Source organism: Falco peregrinus, chromosome 3 (genome assembly GCF_023634155.1).
Source record: "Falco peregrinus isolate bFalPer1 chromosome 3, bFalPer1.pri, whole genome shotgun sequence".
NCBI classification, from domain to species: Eukaryota; Metazoa; Chordata; class Aves; order Falconiformes; family Falconidae; genus Falco; species Falco peregrinus.
The window spans coordinates 109,746,352-109,774,161 of record NC_073723.1 but is presented as its reverse complement, the minus strand read 5'-3'; the positions used below and the strand labels follow the sequence as shown (position 1 = coordinate 109,774,161).

The following is a 27,810-nucleotide window of genomic DNA, read 5'->3' as shown; positions in this document are numbered from 1 at the left end:
CCCATTTCTCCAGCTCCTAGCACAGGGAGTTCGATAGCCCCACGTCAAGTGAGCAGGGGCATCACCTCCTGCCTCCTGTCTCCTTTGGCAGGTGGGTGTGGAGCAGGAGTACATATATTTACAGACGAAAGCAAACAGATGCAAATCTCTGATCTAAGCTTCTTGTGCCTGATTGGGGCAGAGTTCATTTTTCACAGTGAAAAGTGCCTTTCCAGAATGATTTATAACCCCAGTGGATCTGTCGGAGTTGGAAATTAGCTGTTTTAATTGTCAGGTGGACAAAAGCAGGATTCCAGTGGCTGTTGCCCCAGCAATTTTTCATTCTCCTTCACAGGGATGAGATGATATAAATCACTCCTTGTGGCCCTAATAATCTTTCTATAAATATCAGGGAAATTCATTTTTTGCTTGGGGGAAAAAATTAGAGAAAAGATACTTTGCTTCTATGGCAGTGTTTAAAATGTGATTCCAAATTAATTTCCTTCTGCCTTTCACAGCCAGACGCCTTATTTGTCAAAGCTAAAGATGTTTGAACAGTGGAGGTTTCTCCCCCTCCTCTTTAATGTTCATTTTTCTAAGGACCTGCCAGAGTGATGGAAGACAGTTCAGGAAACCAGATCATGGCCAGAGCTGTTCCCAGCTCTTCAGAGGAGAAGTAAGGTTGTGCCACAGAGCTGGGAAAGACAGGGTGAGGTGGGACATGGTGGAGGATGCGTAGAAACGTGGGGAACTTCTCTGCCTTTTGTCCCCTTGACTTTCAGCCACCAGCTTGGATGCCCCTTTTTTTTGGGGGGGGGGGGTGGGGGGGTGGCTGGGATCGCTGACTCCTTGCACTTGCCCCAGTGGGATCCACATGTTTCATCTTGTTGTGGTGTCCTGGTGTTTGCCATAAAGATGTGAGGGGCAGTTCTCATGGGATCAGGGGACCAGATCGAGGCACTAAGGTCAGGACCATGCTAAGGATGCCAGCTAGCCTGGCATCAGCTGTGTCACAGCCCCGCACTGCCCAAGACATTTGTCCCCTGTATCTGTGCCTCAGGCATCTGCCTGATCTTCAGAGACACAGGACCCCCTTTTCCAGCTGTGGCTGGGCACAGGTGCTGCAGTGCCTTCCTGGGCAGAACCCGGGTTTGAGCATGAATTGCCACAGCTGCTGATGGGGTCCTGGGGTCTTCCAGCTCCTAAAATTCCCAGCTTCTAGTCCCACGGCATCTTCTGCCACAACCACCCCAAGGATGAAACCCCGGGGGGGGGGATGTCTCTTCCAGGGCAGCACAGCCCTGCTGCCCCACTTGCTTTTCCCCTCCGTTTTCAAGGCTCTGAAGGACTTTGCTTCTCTCACCCCCATCATCCACAGCCAGCCTTGGGTGCGCTGCTCTTTCCTCCTTGAAATGCATCAGTCCGCAGCAAGACACGTTAGTATCTCTTACACACAGCAAATAGCAACTGCTCTGCCTAAATAGCAGAATAAGCAATAGCATAAGTGAAAAGGAACTGTCCCAGCAATTTATCAGATAAGAAAACAATCAGCATAATTCACCTTATTTATATGCAGCTGCTGCACAGGACAAATAGAGACCCATTTCAATAAGGTCAGTGCAATTAGAGAAATGAGAAAGGGGAGCACTTTAACCCTGGCTCTGCTTCTGTGGGAAGGGAAGAAACCCATAAGCCGCCTCCTCAAACAGCCAAGAGGCTGAGAGCTGGGACACGCGGATGGATGGGGAGGTGGACAGGGTGGCTCACGCAGGTGAGGACAGTGGCTTTCCACCCCCCCACTTCCTACCAGCCCCAGCCAGACCCTCTTTGGGGTGGGCTGCCCGGCTCCTGAGCCACCAAGGTTTTGAGCCCATGGTCCTTGCACCAGGGTCAGCCTTTTGGGCTGGATCTGGATTAGTCCTTGGGCTGCATCTGTCACCAGCTATCAGTGAGCAAAACTGGAAAGCTGGGCTAAAATCTGTTTAGCTGATGATGAGTTTTGCGTGCACAGAGCTGGTTTGGAGTATCAGCAGCACTGCTATGGCTATGGATCATGGTGCTGCTCTCTGGGAGCTGACACAAACCCACCCACCCACCCAGCCACCAGTCACAGAGACCTCCAGGAGTGCAGAATCTCCCAGGAAGGATGTTTTCTTTAACATACAAATGAAAAAGGGTCAAACAGAAGGAACAGGCCCACTTCCCTGTTGTCAGAGCAGGTTGATGAGCCTTCAGCAGAAATGCCATTAAAAAGAGTGCCTTTGAGGTATATCCATGGGTTTCTGGAGCAGTTCAGAATTTTTCTCTAAAGTTTGGGACTGGGCATCTTAGCCTCAAGATTGCTCTGGGTGCTTTCCTTCTGCTGTGCTCGGTGGCTTCAGCTTGGCTCTTGCCTTTGCCTGGAAAACAGTGATGAGGGAGCAACAATTAAGCAATTGCTGCTCTATCAGCCTGTTTGCACAGGAGGACGGGTGTTTGTAGCCTGCCAGGGCTGAGCCAGAACAGCTACCAAACAAGGGTCTGATGTGTGCGGCTGAATGAGGATCTGACCCTGGGGTAGACTTTATCCAGCTGTGCTTAAGCCAAAAAAAAAAAAAAAAAAGTCCTGTGTCCTCTGGACAAGGAGAAGAGAGGGAGGCTGTCACTGCCTAGACCCTTTCCTCTCCATCTCCCAAACTGGAGGAGAGATGGGAATAGGAGAAGGGCTGCTGGCCCCTGATGGACAGACCCCTCTGCTGCTGGGCTGTCCCACCCCTCCTGTGTGTGGCACATGGCTGGTGGAAATAGATCTGGAGAGTCTGGTTAGCAATCTGGAAGCTGGTTAATTTTTTCCAGTTGGTGGGATTCACGCTGATGAACCAATCAGCACATTTAATGTACCTTAAACCTTCCTCGTGGGCAACTTTAATCGAGCAATTAAAGCGCTACAGCATTGCTAATTAAGAGGAGAAAATACCCGGCTTGGTAATTACGTGCCTGTGAATACAGTTTTGCATCCACGGACCTTTATGAAGCAAGTCAGTGGGGACTGACTTTCCAGCTGGTGGGGCAAGGGGGGAGCAGAGCTATAGGGCGCGAAAGGAGGGGAACCCCTATTCCAGCTGCACCCCATCACACATGTACCCTGCTGGTGGGCACAACCCTGGCCACCCAGGAGGAGGGTAAGCCCTCCAAATGCCAGGGAACACAACGACACAGGTGAAGCCGTTGGCAGGGGAAGCCAGGTCAGAGATGTGGGCTCCAGCTGTGCTCTGCTGGGCAATGACCTGTGGCCACAGCAGCAAACCTTTGCAGCTGTGTGAACAGATGTGGTCCAGCTGCTGATGCTGAAAGGGGAGGAAAGGTGCAGGCATGCGACCTGCCCTCTTTGAGATTGGGTGCAAGGGGACAGACCCCTCTGCCCAGTGCACTGCACATGGGGATGCTGCTTGCCCCTGGGTACTAACCCAGGGAGACCACGGCCCGTGCTCCTTTCTTTCAGTGCAGCAGGGGTGGAGAAGCACACAGAGAGGAGGAAAGAGATGCTAGTGAGTTAAGGGAGCCCACCAGATCCCTGCTCCATTCCCTTCTCTTCCCAAACTCCTTCTCCCTTCCTAAGTCAGAGATGGTCTGAGAAGCCCTGGGCTTCTCTCGCTCCCATTTTTCTGGCAACAGTGATTTTTTCTCCTACCTGTGTACAAACATCGCAGGGCAACCATGAGCTCCTTGTGTTGTGTCTTCACGTGGAACAGCCGATAGAGGCTGGTCAGTTGGCAATGGGACACTGCTCTTGCTGGGCTGACTCCAAGCAAAACCCCTTTTTCCTGGTTCTGGGCTACACAGGGGCCCCCAAAATGCACCTGGGGGTCACACATGCCTCTCAGTCAGCAAACCTGGGATTTCAGCTTCCAGGCTGCGCTCCACCTCCCTTAGGTCCTGCCTATGCATATATACCATGTGTCAAGGGGACAGATAAAATGTATGTCAAAATACCCTGTCACTGCAGCTCTGGACAAACACACTGGAATATGTTTCACATTTCTTTGCAAATTGGTGTGGATTTCAAGGAGATTTTCAATGCAAGTCCCAGCGCACACGTGCCAGCTCCAAACCGCAGGCTTGGTGCCTGTGTTGCACTCAGTGATGCCTGCTCAGAGCCTCCGGTGCCTGCTGGCAGGGTACCAGGTGGTCATACCCAGAGTTAGACTGCACCAGTGCCCTGGGTGCCCACCACGTAGGGTTTCTGCCATGACTGTACCAAAATAAACCTTTCAAGGGCAGGAGCAGTGATAGTTTCAAAGACGCGCTAGGGGAGTTATGCAAACGGCCTTTCCGTGACGCCAGGCAAGAAAATCAAAGGAACTTAGTGGCTCACAAGATTTTCATTATTGGTTTGCAAGCCAGTCAGCTGCTTTGTAAAATGCAGGCAATACTGGATGTTAAGATTATATCACCTTCTGCTTATCCCATGCAAAGCCCTGTATCCTATAAAAAAAAAAAAAAGAAAATAATTTGTTTTCCAAATCATATAATCTCGGACTATTCAGGACCCAGGTATCAGACTTCAGATGGGAGCAGACTGCAAAGACAATGTCTCAGGGACACAACCTGCTTGCCAGGTTCGGGATGGACGTTAGGAAAAACTTCTTCCCCTGGAGGATTATCCAGCCTTGGGATGGGATCCTTGGACTCACACTTGATTTGTACCAGGACTTCCAGGTTATAGTTCCAGACCTGGCTGCTAATCAGCCTGTATGGATCCCAGATCTTCTGGGCTGCCCATGCATGGCTAATTCAGCTCAACAAGCACGCTGGAGAAGGCAGGGCACAGGGTGAGGTGATCTCAGCATGTCCAGCATCTTCATCCCTTCCTCTAACGCTCCAGCAAGTGGCCAATTGCATTTTCTAGGAAAACAAAAAAAAGCAGCCCCCCCCCCCCCCACACACACCTAAAACGATATTTTTTTTCTGGTTAAGAACAGAGAAAAAGGGCAGAGATGACTGCAGAGCTGCCTTTCCCCCACCAACAGAACAGTGTTTTGTGTCCCTGGCTGAATATTTTATTGTTTGTCACTTTTCCTCTGAGTTTGGTGTGTTTAGCCGCTGACGTGGATGAAGGGTGAGAATGATGCTAGACTGGAGTTCAGGGTATTGATGGGGATGAAACAAAATTCATTTGTGCTTGGTAGGTCTCTGTAGTCCCTGTAAGAAGTGCTGAAGAGCAGCGGGACTGTGATGGATGGATCTGGCAACTCTCAAAGACCTTTACCAGCTTTGGAATGTGGGTTTTTTTTGGTTTGCAATCTTTTTCTCCACAGAATTTGCCCAGGTGCAGGTCGTGGGCACAGGTTGTTGCTCTGGATGTGAGGTACCACTGTTCAGGTGCCTGGGAAGCTGTTGTTGGGGAATTTAGAAATAGGCAGCTTGTGGGAAAACCCCGGCATTTTGTACCAGCACTGACACTGGGGATGGTGTAACGCAATGGGAGGCTGGGGAGCCTAAATTCGCTGCCGGCATATTTGGAGGTTGGGTGTGATTGCCTTGCGTGGGGAAGATGCTTTTCATCCCACGGAGCAGTAGGACCGTGCCAAAAATTTGTTCTGTACTCGACATGAGATCCAGATCCCACTCGTGTCACCACTTCTTGTGTGACAACTTCTTCCCCTTCCTGAAAACAAGATGCTGCCTCTGACACTTCCCCATGAAGGAGAAAGGGATCCAGAAGCTGGTGGTGCTCAGCTGTGCGGGGGTGAGGGCTGTGCTGTTCCCTGTGATGCTCTTCATTCTGCTTCTGCTGGAGTGCTGGGCACCCTTGATTTTAAAGCTCAGCCCCTGTATGCATCCATAGCCGTCTGCATGTGTGCATCCCCTCCAAAGCTGCATACCAGTTCCTGCAGGGGTTGGGATTAAATCCTTGGTATTTTGCATGTCCTTTCCTCATTTAAGGATATTTGCTCCCTGAAGCCTTGCAGCAGGGATGCAGGGTTGCCTCCAGCACTGCCATCTGCACCAGTGGCTCCCATTTGGCCCCGCTCCCTCCTGAACGCCGCGTTTTCTGGGTTTGTTTTTCATCCGGTGAAAACTGTGGGGTTTTTTTTTCAGAAGCCTTGGATAGTTCTGTCTAAAATTCCACGACAAAACTGAGTTTTGGAAACAGCTTTTTTCTAATTCTAGCATTAAGCCACCTGTTTCCATCCAACTCCTGCAAGCTGTAGCGTTTCTCCAGATAAGTTTTATATAAAAGCCTTCACTCTGAGAGCGTGCCAGGCTGCCTCACCTACGTCAGTCTGCACAGCACCACCCCGGCTCCGCTCCCACAGAAGGGTTCAGATGTTTCCTGTTTTGTTGGGTTTTGGTTGGTTTTTTTAAAAGATGTAGGGAAGAAGAGCAGGACAGAGTCAGGAGTGCTTTCCAAAGTACTGTATTCCAAGCAAGAGGCAAGACCTGCTGATCTTTCTGTGGCAGCACCATGCAGATACCCAGTTTGGGATGCAGCCAGTCTGGAACACCATGGTTCCAGTTTACCCAGCACTACAAGTGGAATTACTCTAGTTGGAAGAGCAGGGTCCTTCTTACACAACATGTCCTGGTGGCTGTGAAATCTGGGTGTTGGGCAAGAAGCTGTGCAGGATGCCCTTTGCTGCATGTGCCATTTGCTTGCAGCCTGATATGGAGGGTTTTGCCAGCTTTGCAAAATCTTCATGGGTGAAAACTCCCCTCTGTCCCCCTCTCTGCAACATGCCGGGTGCAAAGGAGTGCTGGATGTGTTGAATGATGGGGGAAGGACCAAGGAGTGGGGAGGTGATGTGAGGTGGGAGTCTGGGGTGATATGAGGCAAATTCAGGTTTGTATAGTGGTGTGATGAGTTGTAAGGTAATATTGGGGGTGGAAAGCGTTGTGAGCTGTGCAAAGGGGCTGCAGGGTGGGAACTGGGCTGTTCCCACTCAGGGGCTAGGGGTAAGGCAGTGGTCTGGGGTGTGAGAGAGTGCAGGGGCAAGCAGCACACAAAGGGTGCACTGAGCATCAGGAGGGCTGCAGAGCAATGTGTGATCTACAGACCAAGAATTTACCTGAGAAAGCCACCCCAGCCAGCCCCCCAGACCCCCTCCAGACTACTGACCAACCTGGGGACGCAGCCTGGGATTGCAGGGAAAGGGGACACAGCCTTGCAGAACCACAAGGTCTGGGGCAAGGAGGTGGATGCCTCTTTTTAAGACATGACTGTGAGTAACATGCTTCTGTTTCAGTGTCTGTGTCATGTAGGAGCTGAGGTTGGAGGCATCATGCCTAAACTGGATTGAAAGGAGCTGGGATTTTCTGTGCCAGCTTCTCCCGCAGCCTGGAGGGCTCTGGGACCAGTGCCTGTCTCTGGCTGTCACAGTGGCTCTGACACCCTCATTTCCATCTCTTATCTCCTCCCAGCACTGCCAAAGGGAGAAACGCTGCTGCTCTTCTGCTGCTTGTTGATGCTCAGCTTTGTTGCAGGGTCGGGGAGGTGGGCAATCGGTGGCACCAGTGCTGCTAAGCTGCCCCATGGCACCCTCTCAGCCATGCCCTCACCCTGGCCAAACCTCCTGGGCTGAATATGGAGCCGAGAGGGAGCGACACGGGGTTGATGCTCGCATCTGCAGCAGCACTGAAGTCACCCTTAGTGGTCCCACCAGGGCCACCTGCAGAGCGCTAGTCCCAGATGGCAACTTCAGCCTGAGAAGAGTGGCTCATTCTCAGCTAGCATCTCCCCGACAGGTTCATCTATCATCTCCTGAGCTCTGCCAGCTTATTAGCAGATGTTGTCCTGTCCCCAGAGGATGGAGAGGGAGGGAAACAAATGGACCGAACTACAGATGGCTGGCAGAGCCCTACCCATGCTCACTGTTTCTGAGACAAACCTGCTGCTCTGGGGCCCCTTGGGCAAGCGATGTGTGAGAGAGTGGGGCTGATGGGCTGGGGAAAAACAGGCACGATGTGCTGTGCAGGGTGGGGGGCTCAGTGGATGCCCCGTGGTATTGACCCCAAACAGGTTGGGATGGCAGTTGGGGACCCACCTAGGTGACAGAGGGCTGGGGATGCACTGTGCCAAGCACAGGTTTAGTGTTGGTTTCTGTAGGCTCTGCTTGTGACACTGGCCCAGCCAAGTGTCTGGGCTGTAAGCACAGTGTAGATGTGCAAGTCTTGAGCTGGGCTGCAGGTGAAGGTCTGCTGCTGTCCCACGTGCACTGTGAAACCACCCTGTGAGATGAAACTGCAAGGACAGTCAGCCTTGGCTGGGTTTTACAGGAGGAATGGCACTGGGGCCAGAAGGACACCGATAGCAGGACTTCTGGTGGTCCACAGAGGGGACCAGAGATCCTCAGACACAGAGGAAGGTTATCAGTTGCATGCAATAATTTAAAATACAAACATCCCTATCTTCTGCAGGGCTCCTGGGGGGGCACTTGTGGCAGACAGCAGTAGCTGGTTGCTGTGAAGACAGCAGGACAACCATTCTGCACCTCCCTGGTGGGCAGCTTCAGATTTTGGTGGCTTCAGTGTGTGCTTACAGCCATGGCTCTGGAGCCCTGTAAATTTTAGACCTGGTGCATTTCACTGAATTTTTCTTGCTGGCCACTTCTCTGCTGCTTTGCTTTTACCACAGCTAACCCAGGAGGTCCTGGTCTTCCACGTGTCACTGGCCTGGCACGAGAGAGCTCAATCCAGAGCAGGACATGCCTGTCATTCTCTACTGCAGGGATTTCATCTCTTGTGCAGGTTCCAGGCTGGTGCCCTCTCCCATGCCTGCTTTGCACGTGTGTCCTTCTTCCATCCAAAGCAAGCACTGAGACACACAGAGGTGTCTGACCCCATCCAGAGCGGTGCCTGCCCCAGCCCCAGTTGCTCTCCCACCTCCTCACATGCTCAGCTGTCCAGGTGCCAGGAGGTAGTTCCCAACAGCTCTGACCTGGTGCACATATTCACCTATAGCTTGTCATTTAGGATGATTTTCCCCCTGAATGCATCTAAAATAATTGTGAATCATTGCTACAGGTAATTAATGATGTTTGGGGTTTTTTTACAGCATTAAATGCTAAGTGATAACAGTTGCTGGGTGCAAATCTGCTGCGCTTCGTGTTCTCATCCTTCCTGCTGGCCTGTCTCTTCATACCTGATGTAGCACTGATTTCTCTGCCCTTGATTAAATATTAGGAGAGGGGGGGGAACCACTCCAGGTGTCTTTTGAATCAGGAGTCCCTGGTTGCCGCAGGGATAGAGATGATGGGGGTTTGCAGGTCCGAGGGGCATTGGCAGAGGTTGAAGGCAGCAGATCCTGACATGCACGCTGCCCAGCACGGACCGTGGGGCTTTCTCATTGCTTGCTTCCCATCTGGTAGACTGTGCTCATGCTGCATTTTCATCCTTTTCCACAGGGAAAAGCTGGGAACTTTTCTTTCTTAAAGATTTGCTGGTTCCGCCCACCCCCCACCCCGCCCCAGCTAGCTACCTCCCAGATTTGTCCCCACCTGAGAACAGGGTGTGCCAGCACTCATCTCAGCCTTACATCCCAAACCAAGGGGTGGAACACTGGAGGGTGTTGCAGTGTTAGGCAGAGGGCACCTGGTAACGGCAGAGCATCCCTGCTTCTCTTGACGTGTGGCATCATGAGGACCAGTCAGCACCAGGGTTTAGCAAATGTCCCAGGCTGTCCTTGGTGCAGCTGGCTGGGGACAGCGCACCCCCTCTCCCAGCTCTGTCTTTCCTCTGTTCTTTCCTCTTCTGCTGCCCCTGAGGAGGTGAAAGGAGTCGAGAGAGCTGGGGAGCAAAGCCAGCCCCAGGCCGCTGCAATTTCCTTGTGAGTCCCATCTGCCTTCCCTCGCATCCCCATGTCTGGGCATTTCTGCTCCTTGCTCTGATGCCCTTTGGGAAGTGGAGAAGCAGGAATTTAGGAACAAACTCTGGAACTTCTGGAGGAACAAACTCTGGAACTGCTGGCCTTTGCTTTTTCCAGCCTGCTGTACCAAAATGTGAGACCAGTCCATGATACCAGCATCTCTGGCACATGCAGCACGTGTACATCCCTCTGCTGGTATTGCTTCCCTGACTTTAAAGTAGCCTTTGGTGCAAAACTGCCCCAGAAACTGGTGACAGGGTCTGAAGAGGGACTAGCAAGCCATCAGGGATGTGTGTGGCTGGAGCACTGCCTTCAGCTGCCATTGCTGGTCAGCAGCTTAGTTATAAAGAGGCTGTTGTATCACTGTGTACGTTGGTAGCAGTCAGTCTGGGGAGATCAGTGGCAAGGAAAGGGAGTGTTATTAATAAGAAAACAAATCAGCACCTAGAAGCAGAACAGACAGCACAGAGGGACCCAGACCACCAGGGATACTGGATCACAAACAAAACCCTTCTACATGTTTGGAAGAAAAATTGAGGCTGTATGTAGAGCTGGCCACTGGGGGTAAAGACAGGAAAATGAAGGTATTACTACCTCAGCAGGGAAAAACAGAAATGAGTCAGAGCCAGAAATAATGCTTGAATCACTGGAACTGGTCCTAGAAGTAGTTGATGAATACGGGGACCCAGACAGAGCCTGTTTTTCCTTACTTGGAATCAAAATCTGCAAAAGAGGACAGATCCTTCCACCCCCAGACAGATACCTGACATGCCACATGTCACTCTTGAGCTAATCGATTTGCCTAACGCGAGATGAGTTGTTTGTGTGACAAATGAATCACCCGCGGGGCTGCTGGGAGAAGTGGGGGTAGGATGGAGCAGACTGATGCAAGCCCTGGCGTGGGATGAGCGGCTGCTCCTGCCACACAGCCCCCAGCACCAGGAGGAGGGGAAGAAACTGAAGGCGGGTTGTGTTGGTTGTGTTGGTTGTGTTGCTGGAAAAAAACTCAGGCTGGCTGGTTTGGTCTTGCTGTCCCTCCACCGAGAGCAAACAGCACGCATTTTCCTTTGGTTTGTGCAAGGAAATGTGTTGCTTTGTGCAGCAGCAGCATACCGAGGGGGGTTGCAGGGGGACCTGCACCATGTTCCGAGTGTTTTAATTCTTCAAGTTGCCCATGTGGGTGCCCTTGGGTGTCTGGGCACACCCAGCATGTGTAGCATGGTGACCACTGTGAGGTGAGGACTGTGCTGTAAATTTGCCCAGTAAATGATGGTTCTTAGAAGAGTTTACAAGGTGATTTCCAGTGCTGCCTGGTTTGAGCTTCCAAGCGTTCTCTGCCCTGGGCCAGAGGGGTGGCTGCAGGAGGGAGAGCTCTGGGCACCGATCAAGGAAAGCACCTCAAGCTTTGCAGCCAGCTCACAAAAAGCAGAAACAACCAAGTCTGCTTGTGAAACAGTGGAGAACAGGTACCAGCATGGCAAGAAGTACAGCCTGGGGGAGAGACAAAAGCAGTTTTCACAGAGCCCGGTTTCCAGCTGGACAGCTGGAGGGGGCTCACCCAGCACTGGGGGGAGGGCTGGCTCCCATGCTCTGGGATGGGGGTGAGAGCGGGGTGCAGCTTTGTGCTGGCGGGGTCTGCCAGGCCATGGCATGCACCTCATCCAGGTGCATCCCTCTGACCTCTGCCCCTTCCCTCCTCTGCAGCCTGCCAGCTGGGATTCTACAAGTCAGCCCCTGGGGACCAGCTCTGTGCAAAGTGCCCCTTGCACAGCCACTCGGAGAGCCGGGCAGCCCGCGTGTGCCGCTGCGACAGCAGCTTCTACAGGGCGGTGCAGGACCCCCCCTCGGCCGCCTGCACGCGTGAGTACCCCCGCTGCCCAGGTCTGTGCTGTGGTGGGGCAGGCATCATGTTCTGACCCAGCAGATGCTCCCTGGCAGAGAGCAGCATGCACCATTGCCTCTGTGCACACTGCCCCGTGCACTGCAGCAGCCTTTCAACCCCAGGACACCCTTTGGCACATGGGATGGGACCCTCTTAGCTGCACTCCCCCACTGCCCTCTGTCTCATCCTCAGGTGTTGCTGTGCTCTCTGTTGCTGTGGGGGAACAGTGGCACCAGGGTTTGTCATATGGGTTCTGCTCAGCCCTCTGCAATATGCTGCTCTGAGGGGCATCCCCGGAGGAGTCCTCTCTGTACTGGGTCCAGCAGGGCAGAAAGGTGTGGGGCTGCTAGCTGAAGCCAGGGTGAAAGACAGGTCAGCAACATCTGACTTGTGTTTCCCTAGGGGATATCCACCCCGGATTGCTAATCTCCCCAGGAGATGCGGGTTTACCCTTCCCTTCAGATGAGCAGGTCCTGTCCTCCACTGTCCAGCCCATCATACACCTTGGCTCTTCCCCCAAAATCTTCATGCATCGCCATCGCTTCCTGCTTCCCCCAGACAAACACCAGCTCTTGCCTGCCTGGCATTTGGCATCCTGATCCAGAGCATCTTACCTCCATGACATTTCACCCTGAGACCCGTCTGTGTCTTTGCTGTCTTCTCTTTGGAGCATTTTCCCCTCTGGGCAGCCCTGTGCTCCCTGTAGCATCATACATACGCGCAGGTACATGCTGCCCAAGATGCATCTCCCCATGGGTCCTCACCCTACCAGTCCTGATACCTTCAGCAGCCCCCGCTCTGCCTGACCCTCTGCTTCTTTTCCAGGCCCCCCCTCTGCTCCCGTCAACCTGATCTCCAGTGTAAACGGCACCTCGGTGACACTGGAGTGGGGCCCACCCCTGGACAAGGGGGGACGCGCTGATATCGTGTACAACGTGGTCTGCAGGCGCTGTGCGGGGGACGCTGGCCAGTGCGAGGCGTGTGGCAGTGGGATCCGCTTTTTGCCCCAGCAGATGAGCCTGGTGCAGGGAGCACTGACGGTCACCAACCTCCTGGCCCACACCAACTACTCCTTTTGGGTGGAGGCTGTCAACGGTGTCTCTGACCTCAGCCTGGAGTCCCGGAGAGCTGCAGTTGCCAACATCACGACAAACCAGGCAGGTAGGAGGAGCAGACACCCCCCCTCAGGCTTTGCCTGCACGGGTGTTGCTGATGTAGCTCCGACATTGCCCCAGCCAGTATCTGCAGGAGCCACAACCTGCCCTAGCAGCCAAGGGCTGGTTTGGTGATGGGCATGAGACACCCAGGAGGGCTGACCCCTGTCCTCTCTGCTGATGAAGGTAGGTTCAGGGAGCTGGGTTGGGTTGGAGACAAGCTACTGCCCAAGGCAACCCTTACCCTTCTCTGGTTCATGGTACCCTTGCTCGTCATCCTTTTCTTCCACTTCAGCCTGTAACTGCTGGCGGAGGCTCCTTTTCTGTAGGAGACAGGGGACACAGAGAACACTTGTTTATTGACAGGAACACTAAACAGAACACGAATCTTTCAGGCTCTTCCTTCAGCCTTCTGTCCCTTTCCAAGGGGCCAAGCCATAGTTCATCCTCTGCTCTTAACTTGTAGAGGAATTATAGGGGAATGAAGGCAGGTTAATTAACATTGATAATATACAGCTGTGGGCTGGCTTCAGGGGCGGTGGGTTGGCTGACGTGGATAAGGTGCTGCTGTGGCTGGTTCCTGCTAAGTAGTTAAATAGCTCTGAAGGGCATGGAGGAGGACCTCTGGATGGAGAGAGGCCTGGAGGAAGCAGCGGGAGGAGAGTGAGAGCCAGCCCTGGGTGGAGGAGAGACAAGGAGAAGGATGCAGCAGAGGCAAGAAGCAGGGTGGACTGGCCTGAAGAGGATGAAGAAACAGCACGAGCAGTAGATGACCTTGTGAAACCTTGTGGGGCATTGGTGGCTGTGCTAGGGCAAGGTGTGCTAACTAGTTATTGAAGTTAACCTGGGATGTGATGGTAAAAGCCTTGTTGCAGCCTACTAGTTTGCTAGTGCTGCAACATTAACTCACCCTGATGCCAGGCCCTGGCAAGTGACAGCAATTTTTGCTGGGAAAAGTCTCTCCTGTGCACATCTCATCTTTGCAAATCCCTTGCTGTGAAATGCTCTCTCCTAGGAGGTACCTCTGAGCAATGCTCTAGCCCAGCTGGGCTAGGACCTCGCTCCAGGGTCATCTGGGCATCTCCCCATTGCAGAGCCCAGCCAAGCCCCTTTCCATGGAGTGTGCTGCGTAGGCAGAGGGGACAGGGCAGGGCCTGACCCTCTTTGTTAATCCTCCCCATTGGAAATGAGCCCACAGGAGCCCCTTGTGATGCTGAGCCCCTTCTGCTCTCATAGCAGTGGTGCCAGCAGGAGAAACCTGGGAGCCTCGCTGGGTTAGCTCATGGCTGGCAGGAGAACAAGGCCCTTTTGTTCCTAGTGCCTGCCCATAGTGCTCCTTCAGCCCTCTCCAAACAGCTCAGTCCCACTGGCTTCCCTCCTGCATGAGTCCTCCTAGCACTGACAAGCAGCATCAGCCTGGTGCCTTGAAGGGGGATGCTCGCGGGAAGGGCTGAATATTCCCATTTCAACCTCTCTGGTGGAAAGTGGATGCTGGGCAGTGAAACCAGCAGGGCTGGGAAGTTAGTAGTGACTGAAGTTCAGGTGCTGTGCCTGCATGGTGCTCCAGCTGCTGCCCACCACAGAGCATCACTGCCCACCAGAAGGGGCTGAGGGAGACCAACAGTACTGCACAGGGTGGCTTGCCCATGCTGGGTGCTGGTTGCTATTGTGTGTCCCCCCCAGCCCCAGGTGGCTGAGCGGGGCAGGAGTGGCCGAAGCAGAGATGCCCTGGGGCTGTTTGGAGAGGTGGGGTTGCATGTGCCCATGGGGTTTTGCTGATTCCCACCATCCCACCCTGACCCAGCTCTCTGACGTCCTGTGTCCCAACAGTGATTTCTGCTTCTCAGAGGAGCCAGCCCAAAGATGAACAGAGCTGAAAGTGCTACCTTTCAGTCCTGGGTGCCCCGCTGCTGCTGCAGCCTCTGTGCTACTCCGATGACACCCCTGAGCTGCAGCCACGGCAGATGGCAGCTCCGTCTTCCCCAAAGCTGCCACATACCCTTTTTCACCCAGCAGTTAGGGTCACAGGTGGTGCCTGAACCCTCTCCATGAGTTCATGGTTATGGAGATGGGTCTCCATGAGGACCCAGTGGCTGTGCCTGGCCATTGCAGCATCCACCACACATCCTAGGGTCCTTCCAGGAGGGATTTTTCCAGCAGGAAAAAAGGCCATTGAGCTGGCTCCCCCAGCTGCAACAGCTCCAGTTCAGGAATGGCAGGTAAAGACTGATTCACAGGCTCCCAACTCAGGCCCAGGTAGATGACAAGTATCTCAGGGCAGGAGACCACCCCCAGGGCACCTTTAGACTGATGCTCAGTCCCTGATCACCCCTCTGGGCAATTACCCTCTCTCCCCCTTACCCAGGTGGTGCAGGGGGGTCAGGGTCTTTCTGGGGTCTCTACAGCCTCCTTTCTGGCTCTGGATCAAAGCCTGTCCCCTCCTGCCTATGCTGGGACAGTGCCCTCCTCTTTAATCTCCTCAGCGCCTGCTCGCTCCATGGGAAAGAGATTGAGGCAACTGAAGCGAATAAAATCTGTTTGCAAGCCCCTTTACAGCACTCATCTCCACATGGCTTTAATTAAAACAGAAACATGGTCTAAACCAGGGGTCCTGCCTGGGGCTCCAGCTCCTCCCTTCCCTGCTGCTGTGTCCTGCTGCTCCCACCCATGCAGGACCCCCGCCAGCAGGCACCTAACACTCTGCTGTCTGCATCCCCAGCCCCGTCCCAGGTGGTGGTGGTCCACCAGGAGAGCACGGGCCAGAACAGCGTCACCTTGCTGTGGCAAGAACCAGACCAGCCCAATGGCATCATCCTGGAGTATGAGATCAAGTACTATGAGAAGGTAACGCTGAGCTGAGTGCCGCAGAGCGGTCCCAGCGTGGCAGATTTAGATGGGGGCATGATGGTTTAAATCCTGCTGGTACAATTGCTGCTATCAGCCAGCACAAAGGACCATTTTGGAAGACTGTGGTTGCTGTGCTGATGCAGCAAGGTTTTTTTGGTGGTGTTTTTTTCCTCAGGACAAGGAAATGCAGAGCTATTCGACACTGAAATCCAAGGGCACCACTGCCACCATCTCTGGGCTCAAGCCTGCAACCCGCTACATTTTCCAGGTTCGGGCTCGCACTTCTGCTGGCTGCGGGAGGTTCAGTCAGACTGTGGAGGTGGAAACGGGGAAGCCAGGTGAGTGTGTGCAGCTGTGGGATGTGGGAAGTGTGGGGTAGGGAGCATGGGGGTGGTGATGCCCTTCTCCCTGGCCGTTGTTCTTCTGCCACACAGGGAGTGAGGCTGGAGGCATGTCTCCTGCAGTTTCAGCCTGCAGGGCTTGCTTGGCCTTGCCCTCCTGAGATGTGCTAATACATTAGAAAGAAGAGGGAGGAAGGACATAGCAGTTAGGGCAGAAAAGACTGAAGAAGAGGTCCTGAGGCTCCAGGCTCCTCTGTGCACTGGTTTGCTGTATCACCATGGCTTTCCCAGATCTGTGCTTGGTTTCCCTGTGTGTAAACGGTCCCTGTACACTAGGAGAGCCCAAAAGCTAGGCTGGATGGGGGATGGCACTTTATCTTTGAAGACCATGACCCCACCAGGGTAGGGAAGTTCCTGAGCTCAGCAAAGTGCTCCCTACTCCAGCTCTCCTCGTTCCTATCCTGCTTCTTCCAGTCTCTCTCCGGTACGACACAATGACAATCGTCTGGATCTGCCTGACACTCATCACTGGCCTTGTTGCGTTGTTGGTGGTCCTGATCTGCAAGAAGAGGTAAGTGTTTTCTGGAGGTCAGGGCAGCTTGTCACCAAGTGGGGCAGGAGGGATGGGAGAGCTTGGGTGCAACTTTTCTCCTCTCAGTTTGCCCAGAGTATCCGTAGGTCAGGGGTTAAGAAGCAACCAAGAGACTTTGTTTAGGGGTCACCCTGCCTCCACTTTCCCTGAGGCAAAGCCAATCTCCAGACCTTCCCTTAATGCCACCAGGCTGAATAGCAGTAGTGACACCAACAGTGATAGCCATAGCAATACCAGTACCAGCACAAGGGCTGACTGGATGGGCTAGGGGGAGTGGAGACAGCTCTTCTCCATCAAAAAGAGCCAAGAGGGACTGTGTGTGCTACATCTCAGCATGGCTGAGCCAGGCATGTGGAGCACACATGCCATTGCCCAGAGCAGACCGAAGGGCTGCAGCTTTTAGAGCTGTCAAGCCTTGGAGAGCACCTGGAAAGTATCTTGCTCCAGGCCAAAGTGTCTGTCCAGCAAGATGCAGGGATGCAGCTGGTGGAGGACCAGGTGTTAGCTCCAGCTCCTCCTGGGCTGCCTACAGCCCTGCATGCACCGCCTTCCACCCTGCTTTTGGGTTGCTTGTGAGAGTGAGGGATGGGCACACCTCTTCTGACCCTTGTGTCCCCATGGCAGGCACTGTGGGTACAGCAAAGCTTTCCAGGACTCCGATGAGGAGAAGATGCATTATCAGAATGGGCAAGGTAGGAACCCCCCTGCTGCTGCTCCTGGGGTGTGAGGGATCTCAGCCCTGTGGATGGACAGGGACCTCCTGGCACTGCTGTGGTTTCCAGGGGTGAGGGGCTTGACCACTGCCTGCTTCTGGGGATGTGTCTAGGAGAGCTGAGCAGGAGCTCTGATCCCAGGGGCAGCCTGGTAATGGGGTTGAAGGGTTGTACAGCGTGAGATAAGACTGTGGCAGGTTCCTCCCAGACACCAGCAGGCCTGAAGAGTAGAAAATTCATCACAGGTGAGGGGTGGGAGCAGGGGGGTGATGCTGAGGGACAATCACATGGAGGAGACCTGGGTAGCCATGTCCTGGCCTGCTCTGAGGACACTACTATGCCAAAGAGCACCTTAGATTTCCTTGGAGCTGCAGCCTCTGTGGCTCCTCAGCATGTCAACCCAAGAAGTCCTGCCCCTGCCCATCCTCTGCCCAGCTGCTGGGTGCCCCTACTTGTCAGCAAGGCTGCTTGAAAGAGCTTACCTCCTCTCTCCCTTTTGAAACCCGGCAGTGAAATTCCCCGAGTCCAAGTTCTATGTGGATCCCCACACATACGAGGACCCCTGCCAAGCTGTGCATGAGTTCACCCGTGAAATCGAGGCCTCCCGGATCAAGATTGAGAAGGTCATTGGGTCTGGTGAGTCCCTGGGCCAGGCTGCCTCTTTGCATCTGCTCAGGGCAATTCATGGCCCGAGGTTGTGCCGTCCTCGTGGCTCATTGGGACCGTAGCAGGCTGTGCAGCACTGGCACAGCGTTCCACCAGGGCTTCAGCTGCTCCTTATCCTTCTGAGGTCAAACTCATGGAGACACTGGGATTTTTTTAGGTTTTTGGATTGGGTTTTTTTTTGGTGCATGAAATAAACTCTTTGGAGGCAGCCTGGTGCAGAGGGTTGCTGTCAGCCAGCGTGGCACTGACAGCTCAGGCTGACACAGCAGATGGCTCAGCCTGTCCTGCATGGGTGCTCCAACGTGGCCACCCTGCTTGGAAAGCTCAGAGCAAGTGGCTGGGGTGACAAGATGCAAATGGAATTCTAAGGAAAAATGGTAAATTTTCAGAACAAAAGGGATTTTTGCATAGGAGCAGGGACTTGCAGGGAAGCACAGGGCAGAGACAGAGCAGGAACTTCACCAGCAGCACCCCAAGGGCTTACCCCTGAGCAGCATTAGGAAGCGTGGCTGAGAGACATCCCTGCTGCTTTAAGAGACTCCCAAATTTGTTCATTAAAAGTGGTAAAGCGAGGGCCACTGTAATCACCACTCTAGGCCCACCGCCTTCAGTAAAAGGCAGCAGAGAACTGGTTTCTGCTATTTCTGCCCAGTTCCCAGACATGGCACGAGTACTTTCTGTACTCGGAGAGCCCAGGAATCCTGAGGGGCTGGAGCATGCTGTGAGCATCCCAGCAGACTGGGTGATCCCTGGTGCTGGTGAGTCAGCGCAAGAAGCTGAGGAGTTCCCCATGCCCTCATCTTCCCTTGCCTTGCAGGGGAGTCGGGAGAGGTGTGCTATGGCCGCCTGAAGCTGCCGGGGAAGAGGGAGATTCCCGTAGCCATCAAGGCACTGAAAGCAGGCTACACGGAGAAGCAGAGACGGGACTTCCTGAGCGAAGCCAGCATCATGGCACAGTTCGACCATCCCAACGTCATCCACCTGGAGGGGGTGGTGACCAGGAGTATGTGGCTGGCAGGGATGGGATGCTACGGTGGGGCAGAACTGGGCAGCATCTCCCTGTGGGCACCCTGGGAGACGGGGGTCAGGGCTCACTTTGGGTGCGCTCCATCCTTCAGCTGCCCTGGTTGCTGGGTCATCAGATGTCCATTTAGCCAGGGTCACCTCCATCCCACCCCCTCGCCTTCTCTTACAGGACAAACTTTCCACGTGGCAGTTCCCCACCTTGCTCCGCATTGTGCCCCAGGTCAGGTTCATCAGTTTAGGAGATGTCCTACCCATTAGCATTTATTTTAAAGGCTGTCTGTATTAAATCATTACTTGAAGTCTTCCTCCAAAAAGGCACATTCTGATGCAAAGCGGTATGCTAATGGCATGCAGATTTCAGCAGGATAATGAAGCTGACCTAGCCACATCAATAGCACTTGGAGGGAGGGGTAAGCTTCAGGTTTATTGCCACATCCCCACTGTTGTCCCTGTCCTGCGTGGTGCAGGGGTGAGACGGCTCTGCAGGGCTGCGGGAGATCCACAGGCCTGGGTTCATGTCTCTCCAAGCAAAAGCCTGGCACTGGGCTTCCCGGAGGAAGGTGACTTCTCTGCTAACTTGACCTCCCTTGTCTTCTGCAGGCAAATTGGTAATGATTGTTACTGAATACATGGAGAACGGCTCGCTAGACACCTTCCTCAGGGTAAGGAGCTCTTTTGTATTTTTATTCATTGCACATCGCCCTGGGCTATGTGGCTGGAGGAGAGGCTGGTTCCTGCTTCTCAGCCTCACGGCCACTGCAACCCCTGCACCGGAGTGTGTGCTCAGGGCTGTGACCTCTCCAGCATCCAGGGCATCGCAGCCAGCTCCCCAGCGTGGCACTGCAAAGGCAGGGACACCTGCCTGAGTGACATGTCCGAGGCACTGGGAGGGCTGGAAGGGGGCTGGGGAGGCAGAAGAGTGGGGCTGTGGTTAGAGGAGGTACTAAGCCAAAGACGAGAGGTACCAGGGCATTAGTTTAACAAAGGCAGCATTTCTAGGATGCTGGTGGAAACCACAAATGAACTCTGGGTTATTTTCTTTCTAGAAACGTGATGGGCAGTTTACCATCATCCAGCTGGTGGGCATGTTGCGTGGCATCGGAGCGGGTATGAGGTACCTGTCTGACCTGGGCTATGTGCACCGGGACCTGGCTGCCCGCAACATCCTGGTGAACAGCAACCTGGTCTGCAAAGTGTCTGATTTTGGCCTCTCACGCATCCTGGAGGATGACCCCGATGCCGCGTACACCACCACGGTGCGTGGCTCCTAGCATTGCAGTCTTGGTGACCCTTACTGATAGTGACTGTGGTGGGAGAGTCGGACACTGTCAAGCTAGGCAGGGTAGGAATGGAGCTAGTCACCTTGCTGTTGATACCTGAACCAAGAGCATGAACACAAAGAGCTTCTGAGCCTTCATGCATTGTCCTTCATGCAAGGACATCCCAACGCTGAAGTGTGAAGTAAAAATAAGAGAAGCAGGGCAGGAGAGCAGGGAGCTCATCAAACCTCCCCAGCCAACAGCTCCCGTGGGCACGCATGGCCCACTGCACAGGGATGCTCCCACGTCCCCGTTGGAGCCCTTCCCTAGACTGTGTAGCTCCATCCATGTCTTCAGTTGTCCTAGGGCCGTTGGGCAGTAGGTGGGTGTTACAATACGCTCCCCAGTGGTGTGGCCACACACTAGTTTTTCCATATGACTTTTCCTCATTCAGAGGTGTGGAAAGGGCAGCAATTGGCTTTGCAACGTAAGCAATTTTGGTTTAATGTAGAATACTTTCATCTGTGAAGCCATTTTAAGATTTTTCTGGATAACCTGGCAGCCTTAGAGCTTGGTGTGCTCATCCACTGGAGGTCCTCAGAGGCAAAATGAGGGAATGTTCTCTTTTTGCTCCTCTCTGGCCATGAAAGGCATTAGTGTGCTCCACAGGCACACCTCTGGCTGGGAAAATGTGGTGGATAGATGATTCCTGATGCAGGCCAGTTTGAAGCTGCAGCTGAGGAGTCTGAGCATCATTTTTCAGAAGGACCGAGGCTAGAGAAGCAGAAAGAGCTTCAGGTTGCTTTGCAGTAGCTGATGGCAATGCAGAGCATGGCCCAAAGTGGTTGCAGCTCTGAGGGATGAGTGCACAGTGGCCCATCCTGAAGAACATGGCCTTCAGCTCTTGGCTTGACTTCAGCAAAGTGGAAAGTGAGCCAAAAAGAGTCCTGTGTGTCTTTGCATTCAGCTGCTCCCTTTGGTATCTCAAGAAATCACTTGATATTCCAGATCCTTTAATTTTGGGGAAGGTTCCTGCTGCTTGGTTCAAGTACAGCATCTTCCACATCTTGGCTTTGGGACTCCCAGAGGAATGGTAAGAAGGGGCCCAAGGTCAGCTAGGGCTTGCTGATGTCGAAGCAGCCCATCTCCCTGTCTGTGGCCTACAGACACACACATAGTCTGCCCTTCGTCCCACCGAGCCAGCCTCTGAGCTTTCCCTAATCTGAGTTTTTTCCCACTCTTTGTGCACAAGTTTCCAGGGACAGTATGTCGGTGGCCACACTGGGTCAGGAAGGTGACCTGAGTGACCAGACCTCATGTATTAACCTACCTGCTGACCCTTTTCAATCCTGCCCAGTTTCCAGGGATGCTGTCTCATGTCCCCCCTATGAGGGCAAGCAGGAAGGTCACTAGAGGATGGAGCAGCCACCAGGAATGTCACAAACAGAGTCTTTGAGACATCTTGGCACAGTGAAACCCACCAGAGCTGGTTGCTTGGAGGAAGACTAGGTGCAGTGTGGACAGAACTGAAGCTCAAGGGTGCAGTGACAGGATCAAGAGCATGAGATCTCTGGTGAGGTCTCAGGGTATCCTGAAAATGAGGGTACTTTCTTGTTCAGAAACTTGTGATAAGATGGTATCCTGTGTTCCACCTCTGTTGTCCTCGACCTGCTCAGGGTATTACTTCCCCACAGGACACATCATTCATCTTCAGTCCCCATCAAGGAGTGTGCCAGAGCAGGCAGGACTCGGGGGGAGGCAACTTTCCCTAGACAGGAATACCTGAAAGCTCTTCCCAGGCACATCGTGCTTACCCTAGCTGGTCTGGGAAACACACCCTACACCACAACTTCCCTCTTCAGAGGGCTGGCAACTACATTTCCAGCTTAAACGTATCCATAGCCTATATATTTCTGGTTTTTGTCAGCATGGTCCTTTAATTCAACAAGTCCTCCTGTTCAGTGCTTGCCTGCCAGAGTGGTAATGGACAGGGAGCACATGCCATCACTCTCCTTGTCTGCTCAAGTCAGGCTCTCTGCTTGTGCTCTGTGCTGTTGCACTCTAGTAGCCCTCGGTCCCACTTCATCACTTTGAATTCCTCTCTCTTCGACACCGAGGGCCAGAGGCGTGCATGAAGATGACCTTGCAAAACAGCACAGCTTTCTCCTTGCTTTACTGGAATCACCTTGAAGTCATCCTTCAGGTACACCTCTAGGCATATCTTGTGCAAACCGCCTCCTCAGTCCTTTCCAGAAGATGCCATCCCAGTGTATCACTTGTCCAACATGCTGTCCCAGCTGCAGAGAGGTAGGGGTGCCCGAGCCCTGCATGCTCTGAGCCTCCACTGTCGCTCACTTTTTTTTTTTAGGGGGGGAAGATCCCCATTCGTTGGACGGCTCCGGAGGCCATCGCGTACCGCAAGTTCTCCTCGGCCAGTGATGTGTGGAGCTACGGCATCGTCATGTGGGAGGTGCTGGCTTACGGCGAGCGCCCATACTGGAACATGACCAACCGCGATGTGAGTGGATGCGGGGCAGCATGGTGGCAAGCCTGCCTCTCCTCCTGCCCTCCCCCAGGCCAGCCTAGCGGGGGGGTGGGTGGGAAAAAGGGACCCCGAGAGCAGCCCTTGCCTCTCCTCACATCCCCGCAGCGCTGTGCACGGTGTGCTTGTCCCCTCCGTGGGGACATCAGTGCCCATCACCTCGCTGCGCAGCCTTTCCCCTTGCAGCGCTGCGGCTCCTCCTGGCTGTAGGCACTGTGGATCTCCCCATCCCTGCCTGCTGCTCGGTACAAGCCTTTCTGCTGGCTGGAGAGCTTCAGCACTTGGTGTGTCACCTTTCTCCTTCCCTGGAAGGGGTCAGGGCTGCCCTGGGATCACGGCAGGCTGGCTGCATTAGCCTGCCAGTCCCTTCTGCACCCAGTGCTGCCGGTCCATCCCTCCCACTGCCCAGGGGAGGCTGCTGAGACCTCCAGGCTTCACCACCCAGCAGCAGGCTTTGGGCTTGTCAGAGTTATGTGGAGTCACCTCAAGAGTAGCATAAAAGCTGTAGGAAAATGTAGGTTATATTCCTGGCTACAAGTGGGAGCAAAATTTCCAAAAGGAGGCAATAAAATTAGTATTTTGACTCTGCAGAACCACAGGGCTCCCTCTTTTTTTTTTTTTTTTTCTTTTTTTTTCTCTTTTTTTTTTTTCCTACCTACAGGGACTATAAGTCTGTCTGCCTTCTCCCTGCTCTGGGAGTCCAGAGAGTCCCTTCTCTCCCTAGTGTTTTTATGATTTTAGAAAGTGGCTTTTGTGACAGCAGGGCAGGGACGCAGTGGCTTACACCGCCTCCTCTGCATGGTCCCTTCGAGCAGGGCTCCCTCCAGCCTTGCTGGTGACAAGCCCTGGCTGTAGAACAACCGAAGGCAAGTGCAGCTCTCGTGGCTTGTCTGTTGGAGGAAAGCTCAGTATTTTAGACCTGTTGGACCACTCACTAATAAATCTGCTGCCATAGCAGTGATTTCTTGTATGTGCGTGGTATCCAGTCTGCTTCTGGCTCTGCACAGAGACTGCTCAAAGCTCGCTGGCAGTTCACATGTCATTTAGCATGAATCTTGTGTACGACCCCCCGTGCTTCCCCATCTGATGGCCCCAGCAGCTCATGCACCAGGAATCTGCCCTGTGTGCCACCGTCTGGGGTGCTGGGAGCCGGGTGAGGGTGCAGCTCCACTTCGGTGTGTGGCTTCCTTCCAGGTCATTAATTCGGTGGAGGAAGGCTACCGCCTGCCTGCCCCCATGGGCTGCCCCACGACGCTGCACCAGCTCATGCTGGATTGCTGGCAGAAGGACCGCAGTGAGAGGCCACGCTTCTCCCAGATTGTCGGCATCCTGGACAAGCTGATCCGCAACCCAGACAACCTGAAGTGCACAGCCACTGTGAACCGGTAAGGGCTGCCTGAGCTGCCACAATGAGCAGGGGTTGACAGCTGGTGCTGGGCACAGCGCGTGGGCTGCAGCAAACGTGGATATTCTTATCCAGCTCTAGCAGCAGTGGCTTCCCCTGCGACCATGGACATGCGTAGGGCCCATGGGTGCAGGTCATCGGGGGCATTGGGACTCATTCTGCACTTTCCTGCCTTGCTCCCACTGTGGCATCCCCACGCCAGGGTCTGGTCAATACGTGCAGCAGTGCCCACGCAGTGATGTGCCTGCCTTCACCTGCCTGCCAGGGCTCTGTCCTGCCCTCAGCTGCAGGCACACAGGCTCTTGGAGGTGGGCTTCCCAACCTGGCCACCTAGGACTGATACCTCCTGGTCTAACCCCTTCTGTCCTGCTCCCAGGTTTACCCAAACACGCCTTGAGAGGGGTCTCCTTGACCTGGCCAGCTGTCTGACGGTGGAGGACTGGCTGGACTCCATCCGGCTGGGGCACTACCGGGAAAACTTTGCCATGGCAGGGTACTCCTCCCTGGGCATGGTGATGCGCATGGACATCGAGTGAGTACCAGAGAACACACAGCATCGGTTGGGTTGCCCTGCACCGCCCCACTAGCCCCAAAGAGTGACCGTCCTGCCTTGGCTTGCTCGATCTAGTTGGTCCCTGAAGCCAGAGACACAGCCCTTAGCAAATGATGTTGAGACCTGGGATGATGTCCAAGGCTGTGCTGACCTCTGGGAGAAAGTGGAGTTGTACTGAGAGGGTGTGAGTACCAAGTCACCTTTGGTGCTCTGTGGTGGCTCTCCAATGTCATCATAGGTTCCTAGGTAATTCAGGTTGCAAGATGCTTCAGGAGGCTGTGTAATCCAACCTCCAGATCAAAGCAAGGTCAGATATGAGGTTGCCATCTCCTTGCACTTCTCACCTTTGTGTCCCCTGAAAAAGGCATGCCTGGACCAGAGCGTGGCTGCGCCATACGGGGCAGCTTCTCTGGGATCACTGGGAAACTACCAGAGCTGGGGGCACCTCAGAGTTTCTTCAGACCCCAGTGTGCTGGACTGGCTCCCTGCTCAGTGCAGCTGGGCAGGGAGGCTCCGTCCAGGGCTGTGGTGTGAGTAGAAGGTCACAGCCAAGTGACTAAGGCTGGGTTAAGTAAGGAGAGCTGGGGAAGACGTGTCCCATGACCCCTCCTGCTCTGCCACCTGTCTAGGGCATCACCAAAGTGGCTGATGCTTCAAGTGGTACCAGAAAAGATGGCAACTGTACCTGCTCTTACTCTGGGCTTACATTCCCCATCCCTTGGTGTTAGCATCAGTGCCAGGGCTGGCACCAACCTTTTCTACCTATGAGGAGACTTGTTCCCTGTGAAAAGGCATGGAGCTGCCGGACAGTTCCAGTGACGGTGTGTGCCTTGGCTGAGGTGCAGCAGGTAGAGAAGGAGCCTGTGAAAGAGAAGATGGAGAGATGTAGGCTGTCATGTGCATTGATCGGGTGCTGTACTTGGGGCCGTTGCTGTGGGATTGAGCTGATCTTGATCCTTGTTTCTCATGCACATCAGGGAAGCTTTTGAGTGGGGAAGGCTCATCATCCATCCGTCTTTCTGACTGGGTTATCTGAGGACATCTCGCTAAAACTGAATCCAATTTCAGAGAATCGATCTTGTCACCTACTAGCCTGTCAGTGATCCTCCCCCTGCTCCCCCCAGGGCTATCACAGCAGCTGTGTCAGGAGGATGTGCCCAAGGGAATGGCAGCCTCTCTGTCCCTGGCAGGATGCTCCTGGACCTCAGCAGCAGCAGCCTTGTGCTGATGGGCAAGCGGAGAGGAGCCAGGCATGAGGTCCTGGGCTGGTCCATGGGGTGCGCACACACCGGGAGCAGCAGTGTCCCTCCGGGACCCGGCACAGGTACGGTCTGTGGGGTGTCTGACAGTGTCTTTGTTCTCCAGGGACGTTCGGAGTCTGGGCATCACTATGATGGGCCACCAGAAGAAGATCTTGAGCAGCATCCAGGCCATGAGATCTCAGCTGCTGAACACAAATGGCCCCAGGAGGCATCTCTGATCATCAGCTTCGAGGACCCGCATCGGGCATTCCTTAACACTTACCCTGGCAAAGGGGCAGCAGGGTGGTGAGCAGGAAAAGGGGCACCAGACCAGGACCTGGAGCCCTGCCAGCATCTCTTTGATTTCAGTAACAGTGGAAACACAGCTTTCGAGATACCTCGATGGTCCTGCTGCCTCCTTCCCCCATCTGAAGGGGGGAGCAGCTTTCCAAGTGGTCTAGGGACAGGTCATGCCTCTCTCCATCCTCTACCATGTCCCTGTGGGACTGGGGGTCCCCACACAACTATGCAGGACAGGTGGTAACCCCTTCAGCCAGCAGGATGGCCCCAGCTGCACCTGCAGCTGGAGGGGTATCAGATGCAACAGCAATACCAGGAGCAGTGGGAGTGGGTTTGCCATGGCACGCAGCTCCTTTGGATCTGACAGCTGGGCAGTTTGTTGGATCTCTGAACTGAGGAGGGCTCCACAGGCTGCCACACAGCAGAGACAGCCCTGCTCCCAGTGCCTCCCAGTTCCAGTGTACTCCAGCCTGGACCTCCTGAACTGCACCAGCCTGCAAGTGACTTCATGGTCCACCTCCACCAAGCCCAGGAAGGCAGGGGACAGAGTACAAGGTGGCAGTGCCAGGAACAGCTGGCTCTGCATGCAGAGGAGACTTCCCCAGCATGGAGGAGAGTTGGCCAGTGTCTGCTATCTGGAGCCTCCAGAAGCCCCAGGGTGCTGCAGGAGGCTATCCACCTCCTGAAGCCACCAGCACCGCTCCTCTTGGATCCACCACCGCATCCCAGGGCAGCTCAGGCATGGCCACAAGCTCGGGTTTCTCCCCCAGCAGAGCAACCATCCTGGCATCTCCCAAAGCTGTACCAGAGCAGAGGGGAGTGGGAGAGTCTGCTTCCATCTCACGTGATGGAGGGACAGAGAGACTTCTGCCCAACTCTGTGTTCTTATATTGCCCTAGAGAAACCCAAGAGCTGTCCCATTACCACGCTATCTGCCTATGCCCAGGGCTGCCATGTCATCTGTAGAGGGGTCCTGAGCAGCATTTCCAGCTGCAGTCACACAGCTCTATGTCTGGGGACGGGGGCTCTAGGTAAAGAGGATCTTCAGCACTACCCAGCTGGTGAGCCTCGTGACTGGGAGGTTGGCCTTTCCTCCAAAGCTCTCCTCTCCTCCATAGGAGCATCTTTTTTTGGTAGCCTGGTGCAGAGCAGTGGCCTCCAAAGCCTTGTGGAGCTGGTCTGAGAGGCTGAGCTGGCTGCAGAGATGCAGATGTGCCGGGAGGGGGGGGGGGGGGGGGGGGCAGGCTGTGGGCTGGGAAGGTTTCTTTTGGGTGTAAATACAGTTTTCTATGGGTTTGGGAACTGTTTGACTGAAATATGATATTAAGTACACAAAAAAGGTCTCAAAGCACAGAAGCCTCAGCTGTGGGGCTGAACTCACTGCAAAAAAAATAAATCTGCTGGGAGCGTGGCTGAGGGGGGACGCTGCTGGAGAAGAAGTGCCGGAGGTGAGCCACGCTGACTGC

At 54.1% G+C, this 27,810-nt stretch overlaps 1 protein-coding gene across 1 annotated transcript in view; it reads left to right on the top strand.

The window, feature by feature from the left end:
- Positions 1 to 27,555, top strand: part of EPHA8 (EPH receptor A8) — a 51,625-nt gene extending 24,070 nt beyond the window's left edge. The window contains exons 4-17 of the mRNA XM_013299581.3: positions 11,528 to 11,683; positions 12,531 to 12,866; positions 15,579 to 15,703; positions 15,882 to 16,044; positions 16,522 to 16,618; positions 17,264 to 17,331; positions 17,863 to 17,988; positions 18,836 to 19,021; positions 19,645 to 19,706; positions 20,091 to 20,300; positions 22,672 to 22,821; positions 24,040 to 24,230; positions 24,627 to 24,782; positions 26,169 to 27,555. Coding sequence (XP_013155035.2) covers positions 11,528 to 11,683; positions 12,531 to 12,866; positions 15,579 to 15,703; positions 15,882 to 16,044; positions 16,522 to 16,618; positions 17,264 to 17,331; positions 17,863 to 17,988; positions 18,836 to 19,021; positions 19,645 to 19,706; positions 20,091 to 20,300; positions 22,672 to 22,821; positions 24,040 to 24,230; positions 24,627 to 24,782; positions 26,169 to 26,283 — 2,141 coding nt within the window. The 3' untranslated portion in view covers positions 26,284 to 27,555. The remainder of the gene's footprint in view (positions 1 to 11,527; positions 11,684 to 12,530; positions 12,867 to 15,578; positions 15,704 to 15,881; positions 16,045 to 16,521; positions 16,619 to 17,263; positions 17,332 to 17,862; positions 17,989 to 18,835; positions 19,022 to 19,644; positions 19,707 to 20,090; positions 20,301 to 22,671; positions 22,822 to 24,039; positions 24,231 to 24,626; positions 24,783 to 26,168) is intronic.
- Positions 27,556 to 27,810: the final 255 nt, after the last annotated feature.